Source organism: Triticum urartu, chromosome 2A (assembly GCF_056163025.1).
Source record: "Triticum urartu cultivar PI428250 chromosome 2A, HENAU_Tu73, whole genome shotgun sequence".
NCBI classification, from domain to species: Eukaryota; Viridiplantae; Streptophyta; class Magnoliopsida; order Poales; family Poaceae; genus Triticum; species Triticum urartu.
This window is the reverse complement of record NC_141874.1, coordinates 674,259,751-674,285,674: the sequence shown is the minus strand read 5'-3', so window position 1 is coordinate 674,285,674 and position 25,924 is coordinate 674,259,751. Positions and strand designations below refer to the sequence as shown.

The 25,924-nt window shown below is 51.7% G+C and overlaps 1 protein-coding gene across 1 annotated transcript; it reads left to right on the top strand.

Moving 5' to 3' along the window:
• The first annotated feature begins 881 nt into the window (after positions 1–881).
• On the top strand, positions 882–1,457 carry LOC147986632 (uncharacterized). The gene has a single exon (XM_087540107.1). The coding sequence runs from the start codon at positions 882–884 to the stop codon at positions 1,455–1,457; it is 576 nt and encodes a 191-aa protein (XP_087396233.1).
• Positions 1,458–25,924: the final 24,467 nt, after the last annotated feature.

Here is a 25,924-nt window from a genome sequence, read left to right as displayed (position 1 = left end):
AACAGCCAGCGCACCCTCCGGTGCCGCCGACTAAAGATGAGGCCGTGGCGAGGCTGCTCCTTCAAGTCGGCTCGCCAACGCGCCGCCGTCTTGAGAAGGCGACCTTGGCACCCCTCCCCCTGGAGGCCAGCACCGCCAGCTCGGTGATCCCAGACGCTGAAGCGACGAGCGCCGCGCCCATTGGGTGGGTGCGAGGAGGCGGCACAGGGCCGCTGAACCAGGCGCTTCTGGACGTCCAGGCGAAGGTTCGAGCTGAGGGCGACGCCCTCCAGAACTGCACCAAGGCGTACCTGGCATCGCGGGCGGCCGTTCGGGTATGTTTTTTCTTTGGTCCTTATTTTCTTGTTCCTCTCTGTGGGGGCGCGCCAGCGCACCCACTGGGTGTAGTCCCCGAGTTTTGGGCTGGCTGCTGAGCAGGCGGCCCGGAACTCCAATTGGTGAGCTCCAGGTACTAACTTTTGTCTGAAACACTTGTCGCAGGACTACCACAACCGCCGCGTTACTGCCTTCAACCGTAACGTTGAAGAGCTGGGCAAGCGGACCGCCGACTTGTCGGAGAGCCGGAGTAAGTCCATTTTTCTTTTTTATTTTTTGCGGGGATGCGCTGGCGCACCCGCGGGCTGTAGTCCCCGAGATTTGGGCCGACTATTGAGCAGTCGGGCCGGATCTCCCCGGCGACCTTCTTTATTGATGACTTAATGCCTTCTTTCTTTCTTCTCTTCAGGAGCCAACGCTGCTCTTCAACAGCAGCTGAGCGAAGCCAACTCCGCATTGCACGCCAAAGGGGAGGAGCCATCGAGGCTCGCCTTCGGCCGACTCACCGGATGCTGCGCCGGCTTCAATGTGTCGGCGCCCAGGCGATTGCCGCCCTGTGGCCGGACATGCAGGCTCCGCGCACCCCCAGCCTGACTGCCGACTGGCTAGAGGTCGCGGTTGGTCGTCTTGAGGCCTGGAAGGGTTCCTCGGCCCGAGATGGAGCACGCTGGGCCTTGGAGTTTATCAAGGCATGGTATTCGGGGCTGGATCTAGACCGGCTGGCCACCCTCCGGTCAGAGGCCCAGCCGGAGCTGGCCGCCACGGAAGACGCCCTCGTCAAGCGTGCCACGGCGATCGCTGAGTACACCGACACCAGCATCTTCATCCCTGAGCGGTCTGAAGACGGCGAGGAGGTACCGCCGGAGTGGTTTGGGATGAACCCAGACTATGGCGAGGACTCGGCGGAGGTGATCGGCTCCAGCGTCGAGGAGGAAGGCGAGACGGAGGACGGAGGCGAGACGGAAGCACCAGAAGACGGAGCAGACGGCCAGCCTCAGCTCGACCGCGCCTCCAGCAACGAGCCGCGTGCGACCGAGCCGACTGCCGCCGGAGGCGATCAAGCCGAGACTACCCAGCCGGCCGCCCCAACGCCTGACGTTGCCGCCTCCCCCGACCCTCCGAATCCGTCTGCTGCTTCCTAAGGTGCCGCCTTATCTTTATTTTATCTGCTTTAGTACTCTTTGAAGAACTTGTTAATTTGCACAATTCCACCCGCGGGGTGTATTTTGAACTTCTGCTTGAAGATTCGGCCAAGGGCCTATGTTATGTAAATATTTATCCGAGTTCTATATTTTCTTGCTCATTGCTCTTTTGGCTTTTTTCCTTTGCCGCTTTCCCTTAGTTGCCTACCTTGCCAATCAGACAGCCGCTCTACGGACTGCCGCTGGATCAAATGCTTGGCTACTTTGGGAAGGCAAGTACTTAGCCGTTTTTAAGAGTTTTTGAGCAAGTTGAATAGAAGGCGGCAATCCGACTGTTCAAGAGTCGGTTTGCGAAAAAAGGCTAGAAACCGTCTTGAGCTATGTTTTATGCTTTGAGTCCTTAGCCATTTTTCATGCGAACGCCCATTCTACCTTACTTTTGCCCACCGTACAGTCGCTCTACGAGCTGCGGCTTTTGACAGGAGACGGTTTAGGCGTTACACACTACTTGTCCGGCTGCAGGAAGCATTTCATAGTGCAAGGCAGCAAGTCCCCGGGCCGACTTGTCGAGCTCGGTGCCAAGCAGCATAACAAAGAGTAACATACTTGTAGGCATAATTTTTATCATACAGACAAAAGAGGGCAGTCCCCGAGCTCGTCTCGGGGGGCCCGAAGTCTTGGTACTTTAATACAAAAGGTAGCGTGGTACATACTGCATCAACTGTAAAATCTTCGGAGGAGATTTGCATTCCATGGCCGCTCTGTCTCCTTGCCGGAGTCGTCCCTCTTGCGTGCTCGGGGCTTCTGAGCGTCAATCAGGTAGTAGGAGTCGTTGCCCAGTACTTTGCTGATGATGAAAGGGCCTTCCCAAGGCGCCGACGGCTTGTGCTGGCCGGCTATTCGCTGGATCAGCCGAAGAACAAGGTCGCCTTCTTGGAAAGATCTTGGCTTGACCTTCCTGTTGTGGTATCGGCGCAGGCTCTGCTGGTAGATGCTGGACCGGCTGAGTGCCAATAGTCGGCCCTCTTCCAGCAGATCGACGCCGTCTTGACGCGCTTCTTCTGCTTCCTCCTCGGTGTACATGGTGACTCGTGGGGAGTCGAACTCTATGTCCGTTGGGATGACGGCTTCGGCGCCGTAGACGAGGAAGAAAGGCATGAAGCCGGTTGACTTGTTTGGAGTCGTGCGCAGGCTCCAGAGGACGGCTGGTAGCTCGTCGAGCCAGCAGCCAGCCGAGCGCTCCAGAGGCTCGATCAGCGGGGGTTTGATGCCGGACAGATGAGGCCGTTTGCTCGCTCCACCTGGCCGTTTGACTGTGGATGGGCGACGGACGCTAGGTCCAGTCGGATGCCCTGTGTTGCGCAAAAACGGGCCAAGGCGCCTTTGGCAAAATTTGTGCCGTTGTCGGTGATGATGCTGTGTGGTATGCCGTACCGAATTGTGATATCGGAGATGAAAGTCACGGCAGTCGGACCATTCAGCTTCTTGATTGGCTTCGCTTCTATCCACTTGGTGAACTTGTCCACTGCGACAAGTAAGTGAGTTAAGCCACCTCGTGCTGTCTTGAATGGTCCCACCATGTCTAGACCCCAAACTGCGAAAGGCCAGGCAATGGGGATGGTCTTGAGTGCAGAAGCCGGCTGGTGTGGCTTGGAGCTGAACTTCTGGCACCCTTTGCATTTTTGGACCAATTCCTTGGCCTCTTCTAAGGCAATCGGCCAGAAGAAACCATGTCGAAAGGCTTTTGCGACGAGTGCTCTTGAAGCCGCATGGTGGTCGCACTCGCCTTGATGGATGTCTTTGAGAATTGCTTGGCCTTGCTCTGGCTCTACGCAGCGCTGGTAGACACCAGTGACGCTGCGCCTGACCAGCTCTCTGTTGACTATGGTGTAGGCTGCCGCTCGGTGTTGTACTTGCCGAGCTGAGGTCTCGTCAGTCGGCAGCTCTTTGCTCACCAGGAATTTGAGGATGGGTTGGGCCCATGAGGGTGCTGCTATTTCTTCGACTGCCAGAACTGCGACTTGGACGAGGGCGGTTGGGCTGGGAGGCGGTGGGTTGGAGTCAACAACCATTTGCTTGGTTAATGAAGTCCTTAGGCCGACTGGCGCGACTCTTGGGCCGAGTTCTGGAGTCTTCGAGTCTGCCGCCGCAGTCCCCGGGCCGGGTACTGTGTTCCCTGGGCCGCCCTCGACTGTGCCGGCTTTGGAGCCATCTGCCAAAATCCCCGTACCGTCTGCCGGGGCTCTGGAGTTGGATCCGACCTCCTCGGGAGGAGCCGGCACAAAGATGGAGTCTGATTCTGGTGAAGGCTTGACAGACGGCTTGAGGAGGCATTGAAGGGCAACGCCGGATGGTATTTCTTGGCGGGTAGAGCCGATTCGTGCTAGGGCGTCTGCTTGGTCGTTGTCGTTTCTTGGCACATGGAGGAACTCGCACCCCTCGAAATGCCCACTGAGTTGCTGCACGAGGAGACGGTAACTCGCCATGTTTGCATCTTTGGCGTCCCAGTCGCCAGATGACTGTTGGACCACTAAGTCCGAGTCGCCATAACACAAGATCCGGCGAATGCCAAGTTCTTTGGCAAGCCGGAGCCCGTGAATGAGCGCCTCGTACTCGGCGACGTTGTTGGAGGCGGCAAAATGGATTTGCAGTGCGTATTTGAGCTTGTCGCCTTTAGGAGAGGTGAGGATGACGCCGGCTCCCAAGCCGGTGCGCATCTTGGAGCCGTCGAAATGCATCCGCCAATGGGTGGAGTCAGGCGCTGGAGGTAGGTACTGGGTCTCGGCCCAGTCGACGAGGAAGTCGGCCAGTGCTTGTGACTTGATGGCGGTGCGGGGCTGTTAGTGGATGGTGTAGGGAGCCAGCTCTATGGCCCACTTGGCCACTCGGCCAGAAGCATCTCGGCTTCCGATGATCTCGGCAAGTGGGGCCGTGCAGACCACAATGATCGGATGCCCTTGAAATTAAGGCTTCAATTTCTTGGCAGTAAAGTGTACGCCATAGCACATCTTCTGGTAGTGGGGGTAGTTCTGCTTGGAGGTCGACAGTACTTCGCTCAGGTAATATACCGGCTCTGGACAGGTAGTGCCTTGCCTTCCTCCTTGCGTTCCACTACAATGACCATGCTGACTACCCGGCTGGTAGCGGCGATGTACAAGAGCATAGGTTCCTTGGGAGTCGGGGCCGCCAGGATGGGTGGAGTAGTCAGCATCTTCTTCAACTAGAGAAAAGCTTCGTCCGCCTTATGGTTCCACTCGAAAAAGTGGTCTTCTTCATGAGTTGGTATAAGGGGAGAGCTTTCTCGCCCAGCCGACTGATGAATCAGCTGATGGATGCCAAGCAGCCGGTGAACTTTTGCACATCCAGCAGTCGGCTGGGTACCTCCATTCTCTCAATGGCCTTGATCTTTACAGGGTTGCATTCTATGCCGCGTTCAGAGACCAGGAAGCCAAGGAGCTGGCCGGCTGGTACCCTAAAGACACACTTCTTGGGATTGAGCTTGATCTGGAATCGGCGCAGGTTCTCAAAGGTCTCCTTGAGGTCTTCCAGCAGTGTTCCACGCTTTTCCGTCTTCACCACCACGTCGTCCATGTAGACGTGGGCGTTCCTGCCGAGCTGCTTGAGGAGGCACTTCTGCATGCAACGCTGAAAGGTGGCGTCGGCATTCCTTAAGCCAAACGTCATGGTGAGGTAGCAGAAGGCTCCAAATGGCGTGATGAAGGCGGTCTTCAGTCTGTCAGTCGGGTTCAGCTTGATCTGGTGATATCCTGAGTATGCATCCAAAAAGCTCAACAGCTCGCATCCGGCGGTGGAGTCTATCACCTGATCAATTCTTGGTAGAGCAAACGGTTCCTTGGGGCAGGCTTTGTTGAGGCTCATGTAGTCAATACACATTCGCCACTGCTTGTTCTTCTTCAGTACCAGGACCGGATTGGCTAGCCACTCCGGAAAGAATACTTCCATAATGAAGCCAGCTGCTAGGAGTCGGGCTGTCTCTTCTCCGACAACTCTTCTCTTCTCTTCTGATAGGCGGCGCAGGGGCTGCCTGACCGGCTTTGCATCAGATCGGACATGTAACTTGTGCTCGGCGAATTCCGTCGGTACACCTGGCATGTCTTTGGGGGACCATGCGAAGATGTCCCGATTCGCACGGAGGAAATCGACGAGCTCGCCTTCCTATTTGCTGTCGAGGTTTGCGCCTACGACAGCGTACCTCTCTGGGTGCTCCGGATCCAAGGGTATCTTCTTCATCTCTTTGGCCGGCTTGAATGAACCCTCAGCCTCCGACTCCTTTGGGTTGGGCGATACCTCTGGCTACTTGTCGTCCATCGCCACAACTCGCTCAAGGAGCCGCTTATCGGCCGCGATCACCAGGGACTCGGCCAGCCGACTGCTCTCAGCCGCACAGGCAGATGACTTCCGGTAGTCGCCGGCTACAGTCAGAATTCCCCTGGAACTAGGGATCTTCATTTTGAGGTAGGCATAGTGGGGGACCGCCATGAACTTGGCCAAGGCGGGTCGGCCGAGTAGCGCATGGTATGGGCTCTCAAGGTCCACCACCTCAAACCAAACCGACTCTCGACGGAAGTGATCTTTGTCTCCAAAGAGGATGTCCATCAAGATCTTGCCAATTGGTGAGCAGGAAAGCCCAGGAACAATGCCGTGGAACACAGTCCGGCTGTTCTGGAGCTGTCTTTGCTTGATTCCTAGCTTCTCCATGGTGTCCTTGTACATGATATTGATGCTGCTACCTCCGTCTATCAGAACTCGCAAGAAACGCGCGGCTCGTCTATCCATAGCAAAGGTGGCGTCCAAGACCAAGGCATAGGAGCCCGGACTCGGCATCACCTCTGGGTGGTCAGCCCTGCTCCAGCTGATAGGCTTCTCGGACCAGTGCATGAACTCTGGCGTCTCTGATGCTACTGCATTCACCTCTTCTCACTGCAGCCGCCTGCTGCGTCGATCATCAGCCATACTGGTAAACACCACGTAGGCTCCGTGTTCTTCAGGGTATTCGTCTTGTACTGCGCCGAATGGCCTGACAGCCAGCTGCTGGGGTGGAGGCGGCTGCCCAGCAGGCGGGGGAGGCAGGAGGCCGTCTCCCTTGGCGATCCTGGTGAGCTAGTGGCACTTCCGGGTGGTGTGATTCGACGGCTTCGCGCCGCTATGGAACTTGCAAGGTCCATCCAGAGTCTACTCATAGGAGAAGGCCAACAACTAGTTGGGCTTGCCGCCTTTCTGTCGCTTGGGCAGAGGCTGCCCATTCGGCTGCTGGGCTTCAATGGTCGCGACCTGTCGGCTGCTGGAAGCCGGCTGCGGGGCCTTGCGCTTGTGGTCGCCCTGCTGTTGTCGCCGATTGGCGTCTCCCTCCGGAGTTCTTGGAGCTTGAGGGGCCACTTTGCTAGTTGCGCTGACTCGAATCTCCGCCTTCATGGAGGAGTCAGCCGTGGCATACTTGTCCGCTATGATTAGCAGCTCGTCGAGGGTTTCTGGCTCATCGCAGAGAAGCTTGTGCTTGAGGAGGGTGCCTTCTCTGCACCCGGCTGTGAAGTACTCGATGGCCTGCACCTCGTGCACGCCCTCGCAGGAGTTCCGAAGCTCGGCCCAACGCGTGAGGTAATCGCGAGTCGACTTGTCAGGGCCTTGCATGCACAAGGAGAGCTGTCGAGGCTTGGGAGGACGCGTGTACGTGCTGGTGAAGTTGCGGACAAATGCTTCGATGAAGTCGACCCAGCTGTTGATGCTGTGGGGCTTCAGGCTGTTCAGCCATGTCCGAGCCGTGCCCTGGAGCATGAGCGGAACGTACTTTACGGCGACACGCTTGTTGTCGTTTGCTATGCTGACATCCGTGGAGTAGTCGACCAGCTAGTCTTCCGGCTTCACGGAGCCGGTGTACTTGAGCGTGTCTCTTGGGAGCGTGAACCCTCTGGGAAAGGGCTCGTCTCGAATGCGAGGCCCAAAACAAGGCGGACCCAACTCGTCTTCTTCTTCCAGTGCTAGGGATCGGTGAAGTCGGTCGATCCGGTGGCGGGCGTCATTTTCTCCGACCCCCTCTCGGCAGCCAAGGCGGTTGCCGAGAGTCGGATGATCAATAGGAGGCGGGGAGACTCGCCTCTCCCTGTGAGGAGGAGGAGGCGGACAGTCGTCCCGTTGTTCCACTGCTCTCGGGCGGCCGTCTCGGTCGCGCTCTATGGTAATGTGAGTCCGACTGTGGCTGACAGGCGGATCCTTGTCTCTTCTTCCTCGGGCACCGCCAGTCGGCGTCCGAGACGTCGCGCCTTGATCTCGGCGAAGGTCGTCGTTTTGCCATTGCGGCGCCTCCGTGCGGCAGCCGGCCTTGTAATGCGCGGCAGCCGCGTCGAGGAGCCGCTGGACTCGCTCCATCACCAGGTGTCGCTCTTCGCCCTCGAAATTGTCCGGCTCGTCCGCCGCCGCCTGGGCGGCTCGGATGTTCTCCGCTGGTGTAGCGTACACGGGGCGGCTTGCCCCGAACAGGTCGGCGATGGCTACGCCGCGCTGCTGAACCGCGCCAAGGCGGCTGGGCCCCGCTGGGGTCGGCGAGCCGCCAACAGCGCAATCTATCTCTCGCTGGTAGGCTTCTGACAAGCGCCTCACGCTAGCCAGCTTCTTCGCGCCTTCGACGAGCTGAAGGCGGCGCGCCTCCAACGTCTCCGCGTCAGCATTTTCCGGAATGGGCGTAGTCAGCTCTTGTAGCGCCGCGCCGAGCGAATCGTGCGCTCCTCCGCCGGGGAGCTTGTCATGACTGATGACGAGCACCTCGCTGACGGTGCTTCTGTCGCTCTCCGCGCGAGGGAGAGGTTTGGCGTAGACCACCACATTAGTGGGGAACGCGTCGAGCGACGCAGTGTCGGAGTCGACCAGCATCGGGTCGGTGGAGCCTACAGACTCCAAGTCCACGGCAGGCTCGCCAGAACGTGGAGTTGATCGAGGAGGCCCGCGAGGAGGCTCTCGGAGCCGCCCGTGCCTGCGTTGGATGCAGGTTCGTCGGAGAGGCGAACTTCTCCAACAAGTTCGGCGAGGCAACTGGCTGCGCAGGCGATCTCAATGCCATGTAGCGCGTCGGTGCAAACTCCGTCTGGCGTGCCTGGCTGGCTGCACTCCCCAGGGAGAAAAAGGGTTCCCGTCCAGAACAGGTCTCCGGACGGCGGTGCACTAGGCGCCACGGTGGGCGCCAAATGTAGGGGGTTGGGTGCGACATATGCCAAAGGATGGCTTATCATGGTGGGGGCGAGTAGAACATCGCCGGTGCCTGGAAACGGGATGAGGCGCAGACATGCACGCCGGCGAATCTTACCCAGCTTCAGGGCTCTCCGGGGAGATAATACCCCTACTGCTGCTCTGCGGGGTCTCCGCATGATCACTGTGGCAAGGTGTTTACACGATTGCTCCTTGAGCTGTTTCCTGGAGGTAGGAGAGGGCAAGGCTAGCTTTCTCCCTCCTATATGATCTAGTCTAGAGCTAATGGATTCCAACCCTTTGCATGGGCGCCCTGGGGGGTTTATATAGGCCTACCCCCCAGGGGTACAATGGTAATCCGGCTGGACACGGACCCAGCCGTCTGTGCCTCTGGCCTCCGTCTTCTCTGCTGACTGCTGGGGCCCGCCGACTGGTGGGCCCCGCCAACTGGCCAAGTACGGAGCCGACAGGCCACGTCCACCGCGGGCGGGTTTTGCCGGCTGCTGATTACTGTAGCCGTGCTTCTGATGACGCGAGCTTGATCATGGGGTCGTGGCAACAGCCCCGCCGCGTGGCGGGCGATCACTGTTGCCACTCCTCGTCACATCTGGTTAATGGCGCGTGGGCCCCAGGGGAGGGTCTGGCCGACTCCGGGGGCCGACTGGTGGCGCACTCGCCGCCTCCTGGGGTCCCACTGACTGGTGGGACCCGCCCCTCCAGGGTCGTACAGACAAGCCGTCGTGGGTGCTGGATTCGGTCCTTCGGTGCTGATGTCAGGGCCGGTACCGCAACAGTGCCACGCCGCACGGAGATCTCCCCTGGTACGGCGTGTTGTGGCCATGCCTGCCCTTAGTAAGGGGCGGGAGCGGGCTTTACTGTAGCCACTCCCCGATCCTGCCCCTCCCGATGAGGATATGGGCTCGTTGGAGTCGCGGGCCGACTCCCCAAAGCTGGCTTCTCTAGAAGTGGCCAGTCAGGAGTCGGCTTATCCTGGAGTCGTCCCTGGGACTCGGCCGTGTGTGGGCAGTCGGCCGTCTTGGCGCCGACTTCTCAGAAGGCGGCTCTTCGTCCTGGGGTCTTGACGGGCGCAGCCTGCCCCGATGTCTTGAAAGGTTCTGGTGCTCGGGTGGGCCTACCCGTGGCCCATTACTCCGACAGTAGTCCCCGAAGCTGGTGAGGCGCCGCGGCGATCGGCCGAGAAGCCTCAGCAGTTTCTCTTTTCGGGTACTCGACACATGGCTCTCGGTTGACTTCTGTCGGGCTGGCTAGAAGGAGTCGGACTCGCCCAACTCTGACTCGCACAATATTTCGAACGACGCGGCGGGATCCAAGTAGCGTGCTGGCTAGGCCTCCATGCTGCCACCCGCCCCCGGCCTGTCACGTGATAACATGTGGCCGGGCTATTTTGCCAGCCTACACGCGCGACGGGACATGCCCGTAGGTGGGGCCCGCCAGTACCGCGCCTCGGCGCTCGAGCGGATCCGCTGTGGCTCAGGCGGACGGTTGGGATTCCCGGGGAGTTACTGCGCGCAGTAACTTTGTCGTGGAAGCGTGGGGGTCGTGGGGTCGTGGGCGCAGTAAATCCCACGACCGCCCCCTCGGCTTCGCAGCCCATGAGGCTATAAGTAGGGGAAAGAGGGAGGCGCGGCAGAGCACGCGCGCCCCTCCTTCTCACTACTCCTTGCTCTTCTCCTCCTCCTTCTTCTTTGCTCCGCCGCGCGCCCAAGCTTCGACGAACACCACGGCGATCAGCTCGTGATGAGTTCTTCTTCTGCCGCCCGCCCCCCCCCCCCCCCGGTGCGCTCCGGCACCTAGGACGGCTCAGAAGTTCACGACGACCATATTGAGTTCCTCCGCAAGACTCGTCGGCTCCCCGGCGAAGACTACATGCGGGTGCGTCTTGTGCCGAGGGGGGAGATTTCCCCCGCGCCGCAGGAGGGCGAGCGGGTCATCTTCCGCTCGCACTGCTTGCGCGGGTTGGGGCTACCGACGAGCAGTTTCTTCCGCTCCTTTCTGGAGTCTTCACATAGATGCATAATTATTCGACTACTCATTGATCTTCACTTAAATCTTTCGGAGTAGTTTGTCATTTGCTCTGGTGCTTCACTTATATCTTTTAGAGCATGGTGGTAGTTTTATTTTGAAGAAATAGATGAACTCTCATGCTTCCCTTACATTATTTTCAGAGTCTTAAATAGCATGGTAATTTGCTTAAAATCCTAATATGCTAGGTATTCAAGAATAATAAAATTCTCTTATGAGTGTGTTGAATACTATGAGAAGTTTGATACTTGATAATTGTTTTGAGATATGGAGATGGTGATATTAGAGTCATGCGAGTTGAGAGGTTATGAATTTGAGAAATACTTGTGTTGAAGTTTGTGATTCCCGTAGCATGCACGTATGGTGAACCGTTATGTGATGAAGTCGGAGCATGCTTTATTTATTGATTGTCCTCCTTATGAGTGGCTTTCGGGGACGAGCGATGGTCTTTTCCTACCAATCTATCCCCCTAGGAGCATGCGCGTAATACTTTGCTTTGATAACTTGTAGATTTTTGCAATAAGTATATGAGTTCTTTATGACTAATGTTGAGTCCATGGATTATACACACTCTCACCCTTCCACCTTTGCTAGCCTCTCTAATACCGCACACCTTTCGCCGGTATCATACACCCACCATATACCTTCCTCAAAACAACCACCATACCTACCTATTATGGCATTTCCACAACCATTCCGAGATATATTGCCATGCAACTTTCCATCGTTCCATTTATTATGACATACTCCACCATTGTCATATTGCTTAGCATGATCATGTAGTTGACATTGTATTTGTGGCAAAGCCACCATTCATAATTCTTTCAAACATGTCACTCATGAGTCATTGCATATCCCGGTACACCGCCGGAGGCATTCATATAGAGTCATATCTTGTTCTAAGTATCGAGTTGTAATTCTTGAGTTGTAAGTAAAAAAGAAGTGTGATGATCATCATTATTAGAGCATTGTCCCAGTGAGGAAAGGATGATGGAGACTATGATTCCCCCACAAGTCAGGATGAGACTCCGGACGAAAATAAAAAAATAAAAAGAGGCCAAAGAAGCCCAAATAAAAAAAGAGGCCATAAAAAAAGAGAAAGGCCCAAATAAAAAAATAAAAAAATAAAAAATCAGAGAAAAAGAGAGAAGGGACAATGTTACTATCCTTTTACCACACTTGTGCTTCAAAGTAGCACCATGATCTTCATAGTAGAGAGTCTCTCATATTATCACTTTCATATACTAGTGGGAATCTTTCATTATAGAACTTGGCTTGTATATTCCAATGATGGGCTTCCTCAAAATGCCCTAGGTCTTCGTGACCAAGCGAGTTGGATGCACACCCACTTAGTTTCTTTTGTTGAGCTTTCATATACTTATAGCTCTAGTACATCTGTTGCATGGCAATCCCTACTCACTCAAGTTGATATCTATTGATGGGCATCTCCATAGCCCATTGATATGCCTAGTTGATGTGAGACTATCTTCCCCTCCTTTTGTCTTCTCCACAACCACCATTCTATTCCACATATAGTGCTATATCCATGGCTCACGCTCATGTATTGCGTGAAGATTGAAAATGTTTGAGAACATCAAAAGTATGAAACAATTCCTTGGCTTGTCATCGGGGTTGTGCATGATTTAAATATTTTGTGTGGTGAAGATAGAGCATAGCCAGACTATATGATTTTGTAGGGATAACTTTCTTTGGCCATGTTATTTTGAGAAGACATGATTGCTTAGTTAGTGTGCCTGAAGTATTATTATTTCTATGTCAATATGAACTTTTGTCTTGAATCTTATGGATCTGAATATTCATATCACAAGTAAGAAGAATTACATTGAAATTATGCCAACTTGCATTCCACATCAAAAATTATCTTTTTTATCATTTACCTACTCGAGGACGAGCAGGAATTAAGCTTGGGAATGCTTGATACGTCTCCAACATATCTATAATTTTTGTGTAACACCCCGGATGTAACTTTCCCAATTTGTACTCCAACTCTTGCCGTTTCGGCTTTAAGTTATTTTATTTCCTCGGGTTCGGGTTTTTGTCTCCGTGTGTTGTTGTCATTGTCATGCATCTCATATCATGTCATCATGTGCATTGCATTTGCATACGTGTTCATCTCATGCATTCGAGCTTTTTCCCCGTTGTCCGTTTTGCATTCCGGCGCTTCCGTTCTCCTCCGGTGGTCATTTCTACATTTCTTTCGTGTGTGGGGATTAAACATTTCCGGATTGGACCGAGACTTGACAAGCGGCCTTGGTTTACTACCAGTTGACCGCCTGTCAAGTTTCGTATCATTTGGACTTCGTTTGATACTCCAACGTTTAACCGAGGGACCGAAAAGGCCTCGTGTGTGTTGCAGCCCAACACCCTTCCAATTTGGCCCGAAAGCCACCTAAACCCTCTCCATCATCTAGAGCGTTCGATCACGATCGCGTGGCCGAAAACCGCACCTCATTTGGACTCTCCTAGCTCCCTTTATGCCTATTTAAAGGCCTCTCCCCAAAAATTCGGATCCTCCCCCGTCCTAACCCTAAATTTTCGGATCTCCGCCGCCGCCGGACACGTCCGGACGGAGCCGGACGCGTCCGGACCCGCCGCCGCCAACCAGCGCCTGCCACGTGGCAAGCCGCCGCCGCCACCGGCCGCCGGCCCGCCAGGCCCGCGCGCGGCCCTCCCCGGCCCCCGCGCCGCCGCCGCCTGCCTCCTCGCCCCCAGCGCCTATCCGCGCCCGGCGCCGCTCCGCCACACGCCGGCGTCGCCACCTCGCCGGCGTGAGCTCGCCGCGCCGCCCTAGGCCGAGCTTGCCCGCGCCGCCCGACGCCGCCACCGGCCGCGCCGCCCCGCCCCGCCGCGCCCGGAGCCCGCGCCGGCTACCACCCCGGCCATCTCCTCCTCCACGCCAAGGCCCCGGCCGCCGCCGTCTTCGTCGTCTCCGGCGAGCAGCGCCGCCGCCTCGTTTTGCGTGCCCGGGTCAAACCCTAGATCCCCGATTTTTCCAGTTTCAAGTGCCTATGTTCATCTTGCCGTAACTTTGCATCCGTAGCTCCGATTCATGCATATAGCATATCAAAATGTTCACCTCAGAGAGTACATCATTTCATTCCATTGCATATTTTCATTTGAGTTCATCTTGATGCCCGAAATGCTATTAGAAGAGGGCTACTTGAGATAATTGTCAGATCTGCTACTCCATTTAGTTTTTTGTCATTTTTGCCATGATTATTGTGTGCATGATATGCCCTAATGCTCTACATATGTTTTGTTAAGGGTTTTGTCATCTTTCCATAGGTGCAACCCATGTATTTTTGGGATGTGTGTAGTGACTAGCACGAGCTTGAAAAGTGGTGCACTTGGTAATTCTGATTTCAGGGACTTAGCATTTCCACTAAGTCCTTGAGCTGTTTATCTCATATGGCCATATGTTCATGTTGTTTCCTAGAGATCCGTGCCTCTTTTGAGGATGATCAGTAAGGATGTTTTGTTAATCTTGTAGTACTCTATCCATCCATGTCTTTGTTTGCAATTATGGCGCACCCTAGCTTGAGTCAATCGAGCTCTACTTTTACTACTTTGTGAATCTGGGCAGATTGTCAACTTGTTTGCAATTTTGCCGATGATGTTGTAGTTGATCCGTGCATGCTATGTTATTGTTCTCTCCATGTCTAGCTTGAATTTTGTGTATTCTTGATGGGTGTAATCTTAGATTATCATGACTTGCTCCGTAGTGAGTGCATCGAGCTCGTAAACATGCCTACTTGAGTTATGTTTCAGCATGTGCCAGTTTTCACTAAGTCTGAAAACTGATTATGTTTTTGCTATGTTCACATGCTTGCAATTGTATTTTCTGATCCCTTTTGGCTCAAGGTCACTAAGGGACTTTTGTTAAGCTCTTTGAGTAGCTCCATGCCATGCTTTACTTTGCCATGTTCAGGTCCTGTAGCATGTAGTTTTGTTGCTCCAAAGAGTGCTATCTGATCTGAAATTCCAGACAAGTGTTGATTTCACTAAGTCTGAAATCTGTTTGCCATATGCATTTTTGCCATGCTTGTTTGAACCTGTTAATGGATGAATTGGCCGTAGCTCAGTGCTAGGCTTTTGTTAAGCATCTTGAATACATCCCTGCCATGTATTTTGTTGTCATGTTTGAGTGCTGTAGCATGTTCATCTCATTGCATTTAGATGGCTAGTTGCTGTAAATCGCAGACCGGGGCCATATTTGAATCGCTTGCCATTTCCAAACCGTAACTCCGATTCCAGTGTCCTTTTTATCGTTTTCAAGCGATTTCATCTCATCTTTCCAGTGGAACACTTGGATTCCCAAGTTGAAGCCAGGTTCATGCATCCTTTGTCAGATCTTCCATATGCATCCCGCATCGCATACCATCGTTGCATCATATTGTTTGATCCTTGCACGTGGTTGATTGTGTCCTTGTTGCTTGTTTGTCTTGTTTGGGTAGAGCCGGGAGACGAGTTCGCTAACGAGGAGCCCGTTGAGTTTGCTTTCGAGGGTCCAGTCAACTCTGACGACTGTGCAGGCAAGATGATCATACCCTCGAAATCACTACTATCTTTGCTATGCTAGTTTGCTCGCTCTTTTGCTATGCCAATGCTACGATGCCTACCACTTGCTTTCAAGCCTCCCAAATTGCCATGTCAAACCTCTAACCCACCATGTCCTAGCAAACCGATGATTGGCTATGTTACCGCTTTGCTCAGCCCCTCTTATAGCGTTGCTAGTTGCAGGTGAAGATTGGAGACCGTTCCTTGTTGGAACATTTATTTACTTGTTGGGATATCATTATATTATCTTGTTATATTAATGCATCTATATACTTGGTGAAGGGTGGAAGGCTCGGCCTCTCGCCTAGTGTTTTGTTCCACTCTTGCCGCCCTAGTTTCCGTCATGTCGGTGTTATGTTCCCGGATTTTGCGTTCCTTACGCGGTTGGGTTATAATGGTAACCCCTTGATAGTTCGCCTTGATTAAAGCTTTTCCAGCAATTCCCAACCTTGGTTTTACCATTTTCTACCTAGCCTTTTTTCCCTTGGGTTTCCGGAGCCCGAGGGTCATCTTATTTTAAACCCCCCGGGCCAGTGCTCCTCTGAGTGTTGGTCCACCTGTCAGCTGCTGGTGGCCACCAGGGGCAACTCTGGGCTGGCCTACCTTTACCTAAGACAATCTGAGTGTGCCCAGAGAAAGAGATATGTGCAGCTCCTATCGGGATTTGTCGGCACATTCGGGCGGTGTTGCTAGTCTTGTTTTAACCTGTCGAAGTGTCTTGAAGAACCGAGGTGCCGAGTCTGATCGGAACGTCTTGGGAGGAGGTCTATTGCTTCGTTGACCGTGAGAGCTTGTCATGGGCTAAGTTGGGACTCCCCTGCAGGGATTTGAACTTTCGAAAGCCGTGCCCGCGGTTATGGGCAGATGATAATTTGTTAACGTCCGGTTGTAGATAACTTGAACCTTAACTTAACTAAAATGAATCAACTGAGTGTGTTACCATGATGGCCTCTTCTCGGCGGAGTCCGGGAAGTGGACACGGTGTTGGAGTAATGCTTGCGCAGATTGTTCTCTAGTTTCTCGCTCGCGCTTTGCCTCCTCTTCTCGCTCTCTTTTGCGAACAGGATGGCCACCATATTTGCTAGTCGCTTGCTGCAGCTCCACATATTTTACCTTGCCTTACCTATAAGCTTAAATAGTCTTGATCGCGAGGGTGCGAGATTGCTGAGTCCCTGTGGCTCACAGATTACTATTATACCAGATGCAGGGCCTGATGATTCCGCTCCAGGAGACGTGCTTGAGCTCAAGTGGGAATTCGACGAAGACTCTCAATGTTACTATGTTTCCTTTCCTGATGATCAGTAGTGGTGCCCAGTTGGGGGTGATCGGGACCATGTCGCATGTTGGGTTATATTTTATTTTGGCGCCGTAGTCGGGCCATGAGTGTTTGGATGATGTAATGTTATTTATGTACTTGATTGACGTGGCGAGTGTAAGCCAACTATGTTATCTCCCCTTTTATTATCTATATTACATGGGATGTTGTGAAGTTTGCCTAACTTGCGACATATGCCTTCAATGCGATTATGCCTCTAAGTCGTGCCTCGACGCGTGGGAGATATAGTCGCATCGAGGGTGTTACATTTTGATTGCTCCATGCTATATTATCTACTGTTTTGGGCAATATTGGGCTTTATTTTCCACTTTTATATTATTTTTGGGACTAACCTATTAACCGGCGGCCCAGCCCAGATTTGCTGTTTTATGCCTATTTCAGTGTTTCGAAGAAAAGGAATATCAAACGGAGTCGAAACGGAACGAAATCAACTGGAGAAGTTATTTTTGGAAGGAAACCTACCGGATAAACTTGGACCCTACGTCAGAAGATGAGGGAGGAGCTCACGAGGGTAGGGGCGCGCCCACCCCCCTGGAGCGCGCCCCCTGCCTTGTGGACCCCCCTTCGGTCCACCGACGTACTCCTTTCACCCATATATACCCACGTATCCTAAAACATCCAGAACGCACATTAGATCGGGAGTTCCGCCGCCAGAAGCCTCCGTAGCCACCGAAAGCCAATCTAGACCCGTTCCGGCACCCTGCCGGAGGGGGCAATCCTTCTCCGGTGGCCATATTCATCATCCCGGTGCTCTCCATGACGAGGAGGCAGTAGTTCTCCCTCGGGGCTGAGGGTATGTACCAGTAGCTATGTGTTTGATCTCTCTCTCTCGTGTTCTTGAGGTGATACAATCTTGATGTATCGCGAGCTTTGCTATTATATTTGGATCCTATGATGTTTCTTCCCCCCTCTACTCTCTTGTAATGATTGAGTTTCCCCTTTGAAGTTATCTTATCGGATTGAGTCTTTAAAGATTTGAGAACACTTGATGTATATCTTGCCGTGCGTATCTGTGGTGACAATGGGATACCACGTGATTCACTTGATGTATGTTTTGGTGATCAACTTGCGGGTTCCGCCCATGAACCTATGCATAGGGGTTGGCACACGTTTTCGTCGTGATTCTCCGGTAGAACTTTGGGGCACTCTTTGAGGTCCTTTGTGTTGGTTGAATAGATGAATCTGAGATTGTGTGATGCATATCATATAATCATACCCACGGATACTTGAGGTGACATTGGAGTATCTAGGTGACATTAGGGTTTTGGTTGATTTGTATCTTAATGTGTTATTCTAGTACGAACTCTAGGGCTGTTTGTGACACTTATAGGAATAGCGCAACGAATTGATTGGAAAGAATAACTTTGAGGTGGTTTCATACCCTACCATAATCTCTTCGTTCGTTCTCCGCTATTAGCGACTTTGGAGTGACTCTTTGTTGCATGTTGAGGGATAGTTATGTGATCCAATTATGATATTATTGTTGAGGGAACTTGCACTAGCGAAAGTATGAACCCCAGGCCTTATTTCCACGCATTCCAATACCGTTTACGCTCACTTTTATCATTAGTTACCTTGCTGTTTTTATTATTTCAGATTACAAATACCTTTATCTACTATCCATATTGCACTTGTATCACCATCTCTTCGCCAAACTAGTGCACCTATACAATTTACCATTGTATTGGGTGTGTTGGGGACACAAGAGACTCTTTGTTATTTGGTTGCCGGGTTGTTTGAGAGAGACCATCTTCATCCTATGCCTCCTACGGATTGATAAACCTTAGGTCATCCACTTGGGGGAAATTTGCTACTGTCCTACAAACCTCTGCACTTGGAGGCCCAACAACGTCTACAAGAAGAAGGTTGTGTAGTAGACATCAGAACCTACGTCAAGACACGTAACAGGAGACCACGAGGTAGGGGGCGCGCCTACCCCCCCAGGCGCGCCCTCCACCCTCGTGGGCCCTCTGTTGCTCCACCGGCATACTTCTTCCTCCTATATATACCCACGTACCCCCAAACGACCAGATACAGAGCCAAAAACCTAATTCCACCGCCGCAACTTTCTGTATCCACGAGATCCCATCTTGGGGCCTGTTCAGGAGCTTCGCCGGAGGGGGCATCGATCACGGAGGGCTTTTACATCAACACCATAGCCTTTCTGATGAAGTGTGAGTAGTTTACCTCAGACCTACGGGTCCATAGTTAGTAGCTAGATGGCTTCTTCTCTCTTTTTGGATCTCAATACAATGTTCTCCCCCTCTCTTGTGGAGAACTATTCGATGTAATCTTCTTTTTGCGGTGTGTTTTTTGAGACTGATGAATTGTGGGTTTATGATCAAGTCTATCTATGAATAATATTTGAATCTTCTCTGAATTTTTTTATGTATGATTGGTTATCTTTGCAAGTCTCTTCGAATTATCAGTTTGGTTTGGCCTACTAGATTGATCTTTCTTGCAATGGGAGAAGTGCTTAGCTTTGGGTTCAATCTTGCGGTGTCCTTTCCCGGTGACAGTAAGGGCAGCAAGGCACGTATTGTATTGCTGCCATCGAGGATAAAAAGATGGGGTTTTCTTCATATTGCATGAGTCTATCCCTCTACATCATGTCATCTTGCTTAAGGCATTACTCTGTTTTTAACTTAATACTCTAGATGCATGTTGGATAGCAGTCGATGAGTGGAGTAATAGTAGTAGATGCAGGCAGGAGTCGGTCTACTTGTCTCGGACATGATGCCTATATACATGATCATACCTAGATATTCTCATAACTATGCTCAATTCTGTCAATTGCTCAACAGTAATTTGTTCACCCACCGTAGAATACTTATGCTCTCGAGAGAAGCCACTAGTGAAACCTATGGCCCCCGGGTACATCTTTATCATATCAATCTCCTACTACTTAGTTATTTACTTTGCCTTTATTTTACTTTGCATCTCTATCATAAAAATACCAAAAATATTATCTTATCATATCTATCAGATCTCACTATCGTAAGTGGCCCTATAGGGATTGACAACCCCTATTTGTGTTGGTTGCGAGGATCTATTTGTTTTGTGCAGGTGCGAGGGACTCGCGCGTAGCCTCCTACTGGATTGATACCTTGGTTCTCAAAAACTAAGGGAAATACTTAAGCTACTTTAGCTGCATCATCCCTTCCTCTTCGGGGAAAACCAACGCAGTGCTAAAAGAGGTAGCAGATAACTACTTAATAGTTTAGTGCACCATGCTTTAGTGCTTAGAACCGGGACTTCAAAAATGTTTTGAATGCCACGGAGCATATAAGATGTTCCAAGAGTTGAAATTGGTATTTCGTACTCATGCCCGTGTCGAGAGGTATGAGACCTCTGACATTACTTTGCCTACAAGATGGAGGAGAATAGCTCAGCTAGTGAGCATGTGCTCAGATTGTGTGAGTACTACAATCACTTGAATCAAGTGGGAGTTAATCTTCCAGATAATATAGTGATTGACAGAGTTATCTAGTCACTATCACCAAGTTGCTAGAACTTCGGGATGAACTATAATATGCAAGGGATAACGGAAACGATTCCCAAGCTCTTCGTGATGCTGAAATCGACGAAGGTAGAAATCAAGAAAAGCATCAAGTGTTGATGGTTAACAAGACCACTAGTTTCAAGAAAAGGGCAAAGGGAAGAAGGGGAACTTCAAGAAGAACGGCAAGCAAGTTGCTGCTCAAGTGTAGAAGCCCAAGTTTGGACCTAAGCCTGAGACTAAGTGCTTTTACTGCAAAGGGACTAGTCAGTGGAAGCAGAACTGCCCCAAGTATTTGGCGGATAAGAAGGATGGCAAAGTGAACAAAGGTATATTGGATATACATGTTATTGATGTGTATTTTACTAGTGTTTATAGCAACCCCTCGGTATTTTATACTAGTTCAGTTGCTAAGAGTAGTAACTTGAAACGGGAGTTGCAGAATGAACGGAGACTAGTTAAGGGTGAAGTAACGATGTGTGTTGGAAGTAGTTCCAATAATGATATGATCATCATCGCACACTCTCTATACTTTCGGGATTAGTGTTGAACCTAAATAAGTGTTATTTGGTGTTTGCGTTGAGCATGAATATGATTTGATCATGTTTATTGCAATACGGTTATTCATTTAAGTTAGAGAATAATTGTTATTCTGTTTACATGAATAAAACCTTCTATGGTTATACACCCAATGAAAATGGTTTGTTGAATCTCAATCGTAGTGATACACATATTCATAATATTGAAGCCAAAAGATGCAAAGTTAATAATGATAGTGCAACTTATTTGTGGCACTTCCGTTTAGGTCATATTGGTGTAAAGCGCATGAAGAAAATCCATACTGATGGGCTTTTGGAATCACTTGATTATGAATCAATTGATGCTTGTGAACCATGCCTCATGGGCAAAGATGACTAAAACTCCGTTCTCCAGAACAATGGAGCGAGCAACTGACTTATTGGATATAATACATACTGATGTATGAGGTCTGATGAGTGTTGAGGCTCGCGGCGGGTATCGTTATTTTCTGACCTTCACAGATTATTTGAGTAGATATGGGTATATCTACTTGAAGAAACATAAGTCTGAAACATTTGAAAAGTTCAAAGAATTTCAGAGTGAAGTGGAAAATCATCGTAACAAGAAAATAAAGTTTCTACGATCTGATCGCAGAGGCGAATATTTGAGTTACGAGTTTGGTCTTCAATTAAAACAATGTGGAATAGTTTCACAAACTCATGCCACCTAGAACACCACAGCGTAATGGTGTGTCCGAACGTCATAACCGTACTTTATTTGATATAGTGCAATCTATGATGTCTCTTACCGATTTACCACTATCGTTTTGGGGTTATGCATTAGAGACAGCTGCATTCACATTAAAAAGGGCACCATCTAAATCCGTTGAGACGACACCGTATGAACTGTGGTTTAGCAAGAAACCTAAGCTGTCGTTTCTTAAAGTTTGGGGTTGCGATGCTTATGTGAAAAAGTTTCATATTGATAAGCTCAAACCCAGTCGGAGAAGTGTGTCTTCATAGGATACCCAAAAGTAACTGTTGGGTACACCTTCTATCACAGATCCGAAGGCAAGATATTTGTTGCTGAGAATGGATCCTTTCTAGAGAAGGAGTTTCTATCGAAAGAAGTGAGTGGGAGGAAAGTAGAACTTGATGAGGTAACTGTACCTGCTCCCTTATTGGAAAGTAGTTCATCACAGAAATCTGTTTCTGTGACTCCTACACCAATTAGTGAGGAAGCTAATGATGATGATTGAGGGAGTCCTGGATTAGGGGGTGTTCGGATAGCCGGACTATACCTTCAGCCGGACTCCAGGACTATGAAGATACAAGATTGAAGACTCTGTCCCGTGTCCGGAAGGGACTTTCCTTAGCGTGGAAGGCAAGCTTGGCGATACGGATGTTCAGATCTCCTACCATTGTAACCGACTCTATGTAACCCTAACCCTATCCGGTGTCTATACAAACCGGAGGGTTTTAGTCCGTAGGACAACATACACATCAACGATCATACCATAGGCTAGCTTCTAGGGTTTAGCCTCTCTGATCTCGTGGTAGATCAACTCTTGTAATACCCATACCCTCAATATTAATCAAGCAGGACGTAGGGTTTTACCTCCAGCGAGAGGGCCCGAACCTGGATAAAACTTCGTGTCCCCTGCCTCCTGTTACCATCCGGCCTAGACGCAAAGTTCGGGACCCCCTACCCGAGATCCGCCGGTTTTGACACCGACATTGGTGCTTTCATTGAGAGTTCCTCTGTGTCGTCGCCGTCAGGCCCGATGGCTCCTACGATCATCAATGGCGATGCAGTCCAGGGTGAGACCTTCCTCCCCAGACAGATCTTCGTCTTTGGCGGCTTTGCACTGCGGGCCGATTCACTTGGCCATCTAGAGCAGATCGAAAGCTACGCCCCTGGCCGTCAGGTCAGATTCGGAAGTTTAAACTACACGGCCGACATCCGCGGGGACTTAATCTTCGACGGATTCGAACCACTGCCGAGCGCGCCGCTCTGTCGCGACGAGCATGATCTAGCTCTGCCGCCGAACAGAGCCCTGGAGGCCGCACCCGCATCGGCTCCGACCTCTAGTTCGGAGCCGGCCGCGTCGATCGAGGACGGGCGGTTGGACGTCACCTCGGGGGCCGCGATCCCAACGGTGGTTGAGCCGAACACCCGCCCCGTACTCTGCAAGACTCGTGACTCCATGGAGCCGGATTCTTCTCCGGACTCCGAACTCTCCGCGCCCTTGCCGAGCGAATCCGATTGGGCGCCGATCATGGAGTTCACGGCCGCGGACGTCTTTCAGCACTCGCCTTTCGGCGATATCCTGAGATCACTGGAGTCACGAGGAGAGCGGCCGACAGAGAGGTCGAGGACAATAATTGTATGCCTCCCTCCGAAGACAAGGTAAGCCTCAACGACGACGAATTCACCGTGCCAGAGGATCCCGTCGAACAAGGGCGTTTTCAACGCAGGCTTATGGCCACGGCAAGAAGCCTCAAGAAAAAACAGCAACAGCTTAAAGCTGATCAAGATCGGCTAGTCGATAGATGGACTGAAGTCCTTGCGGCCGAAGAGCATAAACCCGAACGCCCCTCCAAGTGCTACCCGAAGCGCAGGTTGCTACCCCCGATTAGAGGAGGAAGCACTCGACACGGCCGACAGGCCACCTCGTGGTCGCGACAGAGAGGCCTCATGGACCTCCACCCAAGCCGCACCCCGTACCAAGGCACGGGAATATGCGTCGGACCTACAAGACATGTTGGAGGACAAGACAAGGCAAACAAGATCGATCTACGGATCGCGTAGGCACCCCATGGCTCGAGACGACAACCGTCACGCCGGCCACAGATTCGGCAGGGCCGAACACAGTAGACAAAGCTCATTGGAGCTACGTCATGATATCGCCCAATACAGAGGCGCCGCACACCCATTGTGCTTCACAGACAAAATAATGGATCATCAAATCCCCGAGGGTTTCAAACCCGTAAACATCGAATCATATGATGGCTCAATAGATCCTGCGGTTTGGATCGAGGATTATCTCCTTCGTATCCACATGGCCCGCGGCGATGATTTCCACGCCATCAAATACCTCCCACTCAAGCTTAAAGGACCAGCTCGGCAGTGGCTTAACAGCCTGCCAACAGGGTCAATCAGCTGTTGGGAGGACCTGGAAGCCGCATTCCTCGACAATTTCCAGGGCACTTATGTGCGACCCCCAGACGCTGACGACCTAAGCCACGTAATTCAGCAGCCAGACGAATCGGCCAGGCAATTCTGGACACGGTTCCTAACAAAGAAAAATCAAATACTCGATTGTCCGGACGCAGAGGCCTTAGCAGCCTTCAAGCATAATATCCGTGACGAGTGGCTTGCTCGGCACCTAGGACAAGAGAAGCCGAAATCTATGGCAGCACTCACGGCACTCATGACCCGCTTTTGCACGGGAGAAGACAGCTGGCTCGCTAGAAGCAACAATATGACCAAGAACCCTGGTCGTTCGGACACCAGGGACATTAGTGGCAGGTCGCGTCGCAACCAACAGAAGCGCCGCATCAACGGCGACAATGCTAAGGATACGGCAGTTAATGCCGGATTCAGAGGCTCTAAATCCGGTCAGCAGAAAAAATCATTCAAAAGGAATCCCAGGGGCCCGTCCAGCTTGGACCGAATACTCGACCGCTTGTGCCAAATACATGGCACCCCCGAAAAGCCGGCCAATCACACTAACAGGGACTATTGGGTGTTCAAGCAGGCAGGCAGATTAAGCACCGACAATGAAGACAAGGGGTTGCATAGCGATGAAGACGAGGAGCCCTGGCCGCCGAACAACAATGGACAGAAGGGTTTTCCCCCACAAGTGCGGACGGTGAACATGATATACGCCACCCACGTCCCCAAAAGGGAGCGGAAGCGCGCGTTAAGGGATGTATACGCGGTAGAGCCAGTCGCCCCAAATTTCAACCCATGGTCCTCCTGCCCGATCACCTTTGATCGAAGATACCATCCCACTAGCATCCGTCATGGCGGATTCGCCGCATTGGTTCTCGACCCAATTATTGACGGATTTCATCTCACTAGAGTCCTTATGGACGGCGGCAGTAGCCTGAACCTGGTTTACCAGGATACAGTGCGGAAAATGGGCATAGATCCCTCGAGGATTAAGCCCACCAAAACGACCTTTAAAGGCGTAATACCAGGTGTAGAGGCCAGATGCACAGGCTCAGTCACACTTGAAGTGGTCTTCGGATCTCCGAATAATTTCCGAAGCAAGGAGTTAATCTTCGACATAGTCCCGTTCCGCAGTGGTTATCATGCACTGCTCGGGCGAACCGCATTTGCCAAGTTCAATGCGGTCCCGCACTACGCATACCTTAAGCTCAAGATGCCAGGCCCTCGAGGAGTAATTATGGTCAATGGAAACACCGAATGCTCCCTCCGAACGGAGGAGCACACGGCGGCCCTCGCAGCGGAAGTACAAAGCAGCCTCTCCAGGCAGTTCTCCAGTCCGGCCATTCAACGACCGTACACCGTCAAGCGCGCTCGGAGTAACCTACAAGAAGACCGCCTGGCACGTTCCGAGCAGGCATAGCAATGCGGCCCCAACCCCAACCCTTGCAAAAAGGCGACGCCAGTACTTCACGTCCATAACTACGCTCTGGAAATACCATGGGCATAGGGGGAGGGGCACCATCACGGCACGCCCAAAAAACGGCTTAAACCGCACCAGGGGCTGCCGACTTTTTTACACTTTTCTCTTACTTCCAAGACTCTACTCTTCGGAAGGCTTGTTTGGCAGTTCAATTGCCGCACAAACGATGCAAGGACCAGGAAAGCAGACAAGCCATGCCGCATTACGGAAATCCCAGGTGGTCTCTATCACGAGGAGTATACCCATTTCGCATACTATCCCATAGCTTGCCCCTAAAGCAGACATGTTAAATAGTCCAACTTTTTCTTTATTACATCACTTGTATCGTTCTGCTTTGGTCGCAGCTATTTTAATGAACAATGCATAGCTTTTGTCTATTTTCTACATTACCTTTATATATATATATATATGTTCCTTAATGACATGTTGCACCCGTACACTTTGGTACGGCCAAAATACGCCAGGGGCTTCAGTACCCCTCAACATGGTGTGAGAAGTCCGAACACTTTAACAAGTGCGGCACCCCGAACTTATAGCATTATATGCATCGGCTCCGAATCATGTCTTGGGTCAATAGTTGGGTTTGCCCGGCTCCTATGTTTTGGTGCCTTACGTTCCGCTATATCGGCTAAGGTACC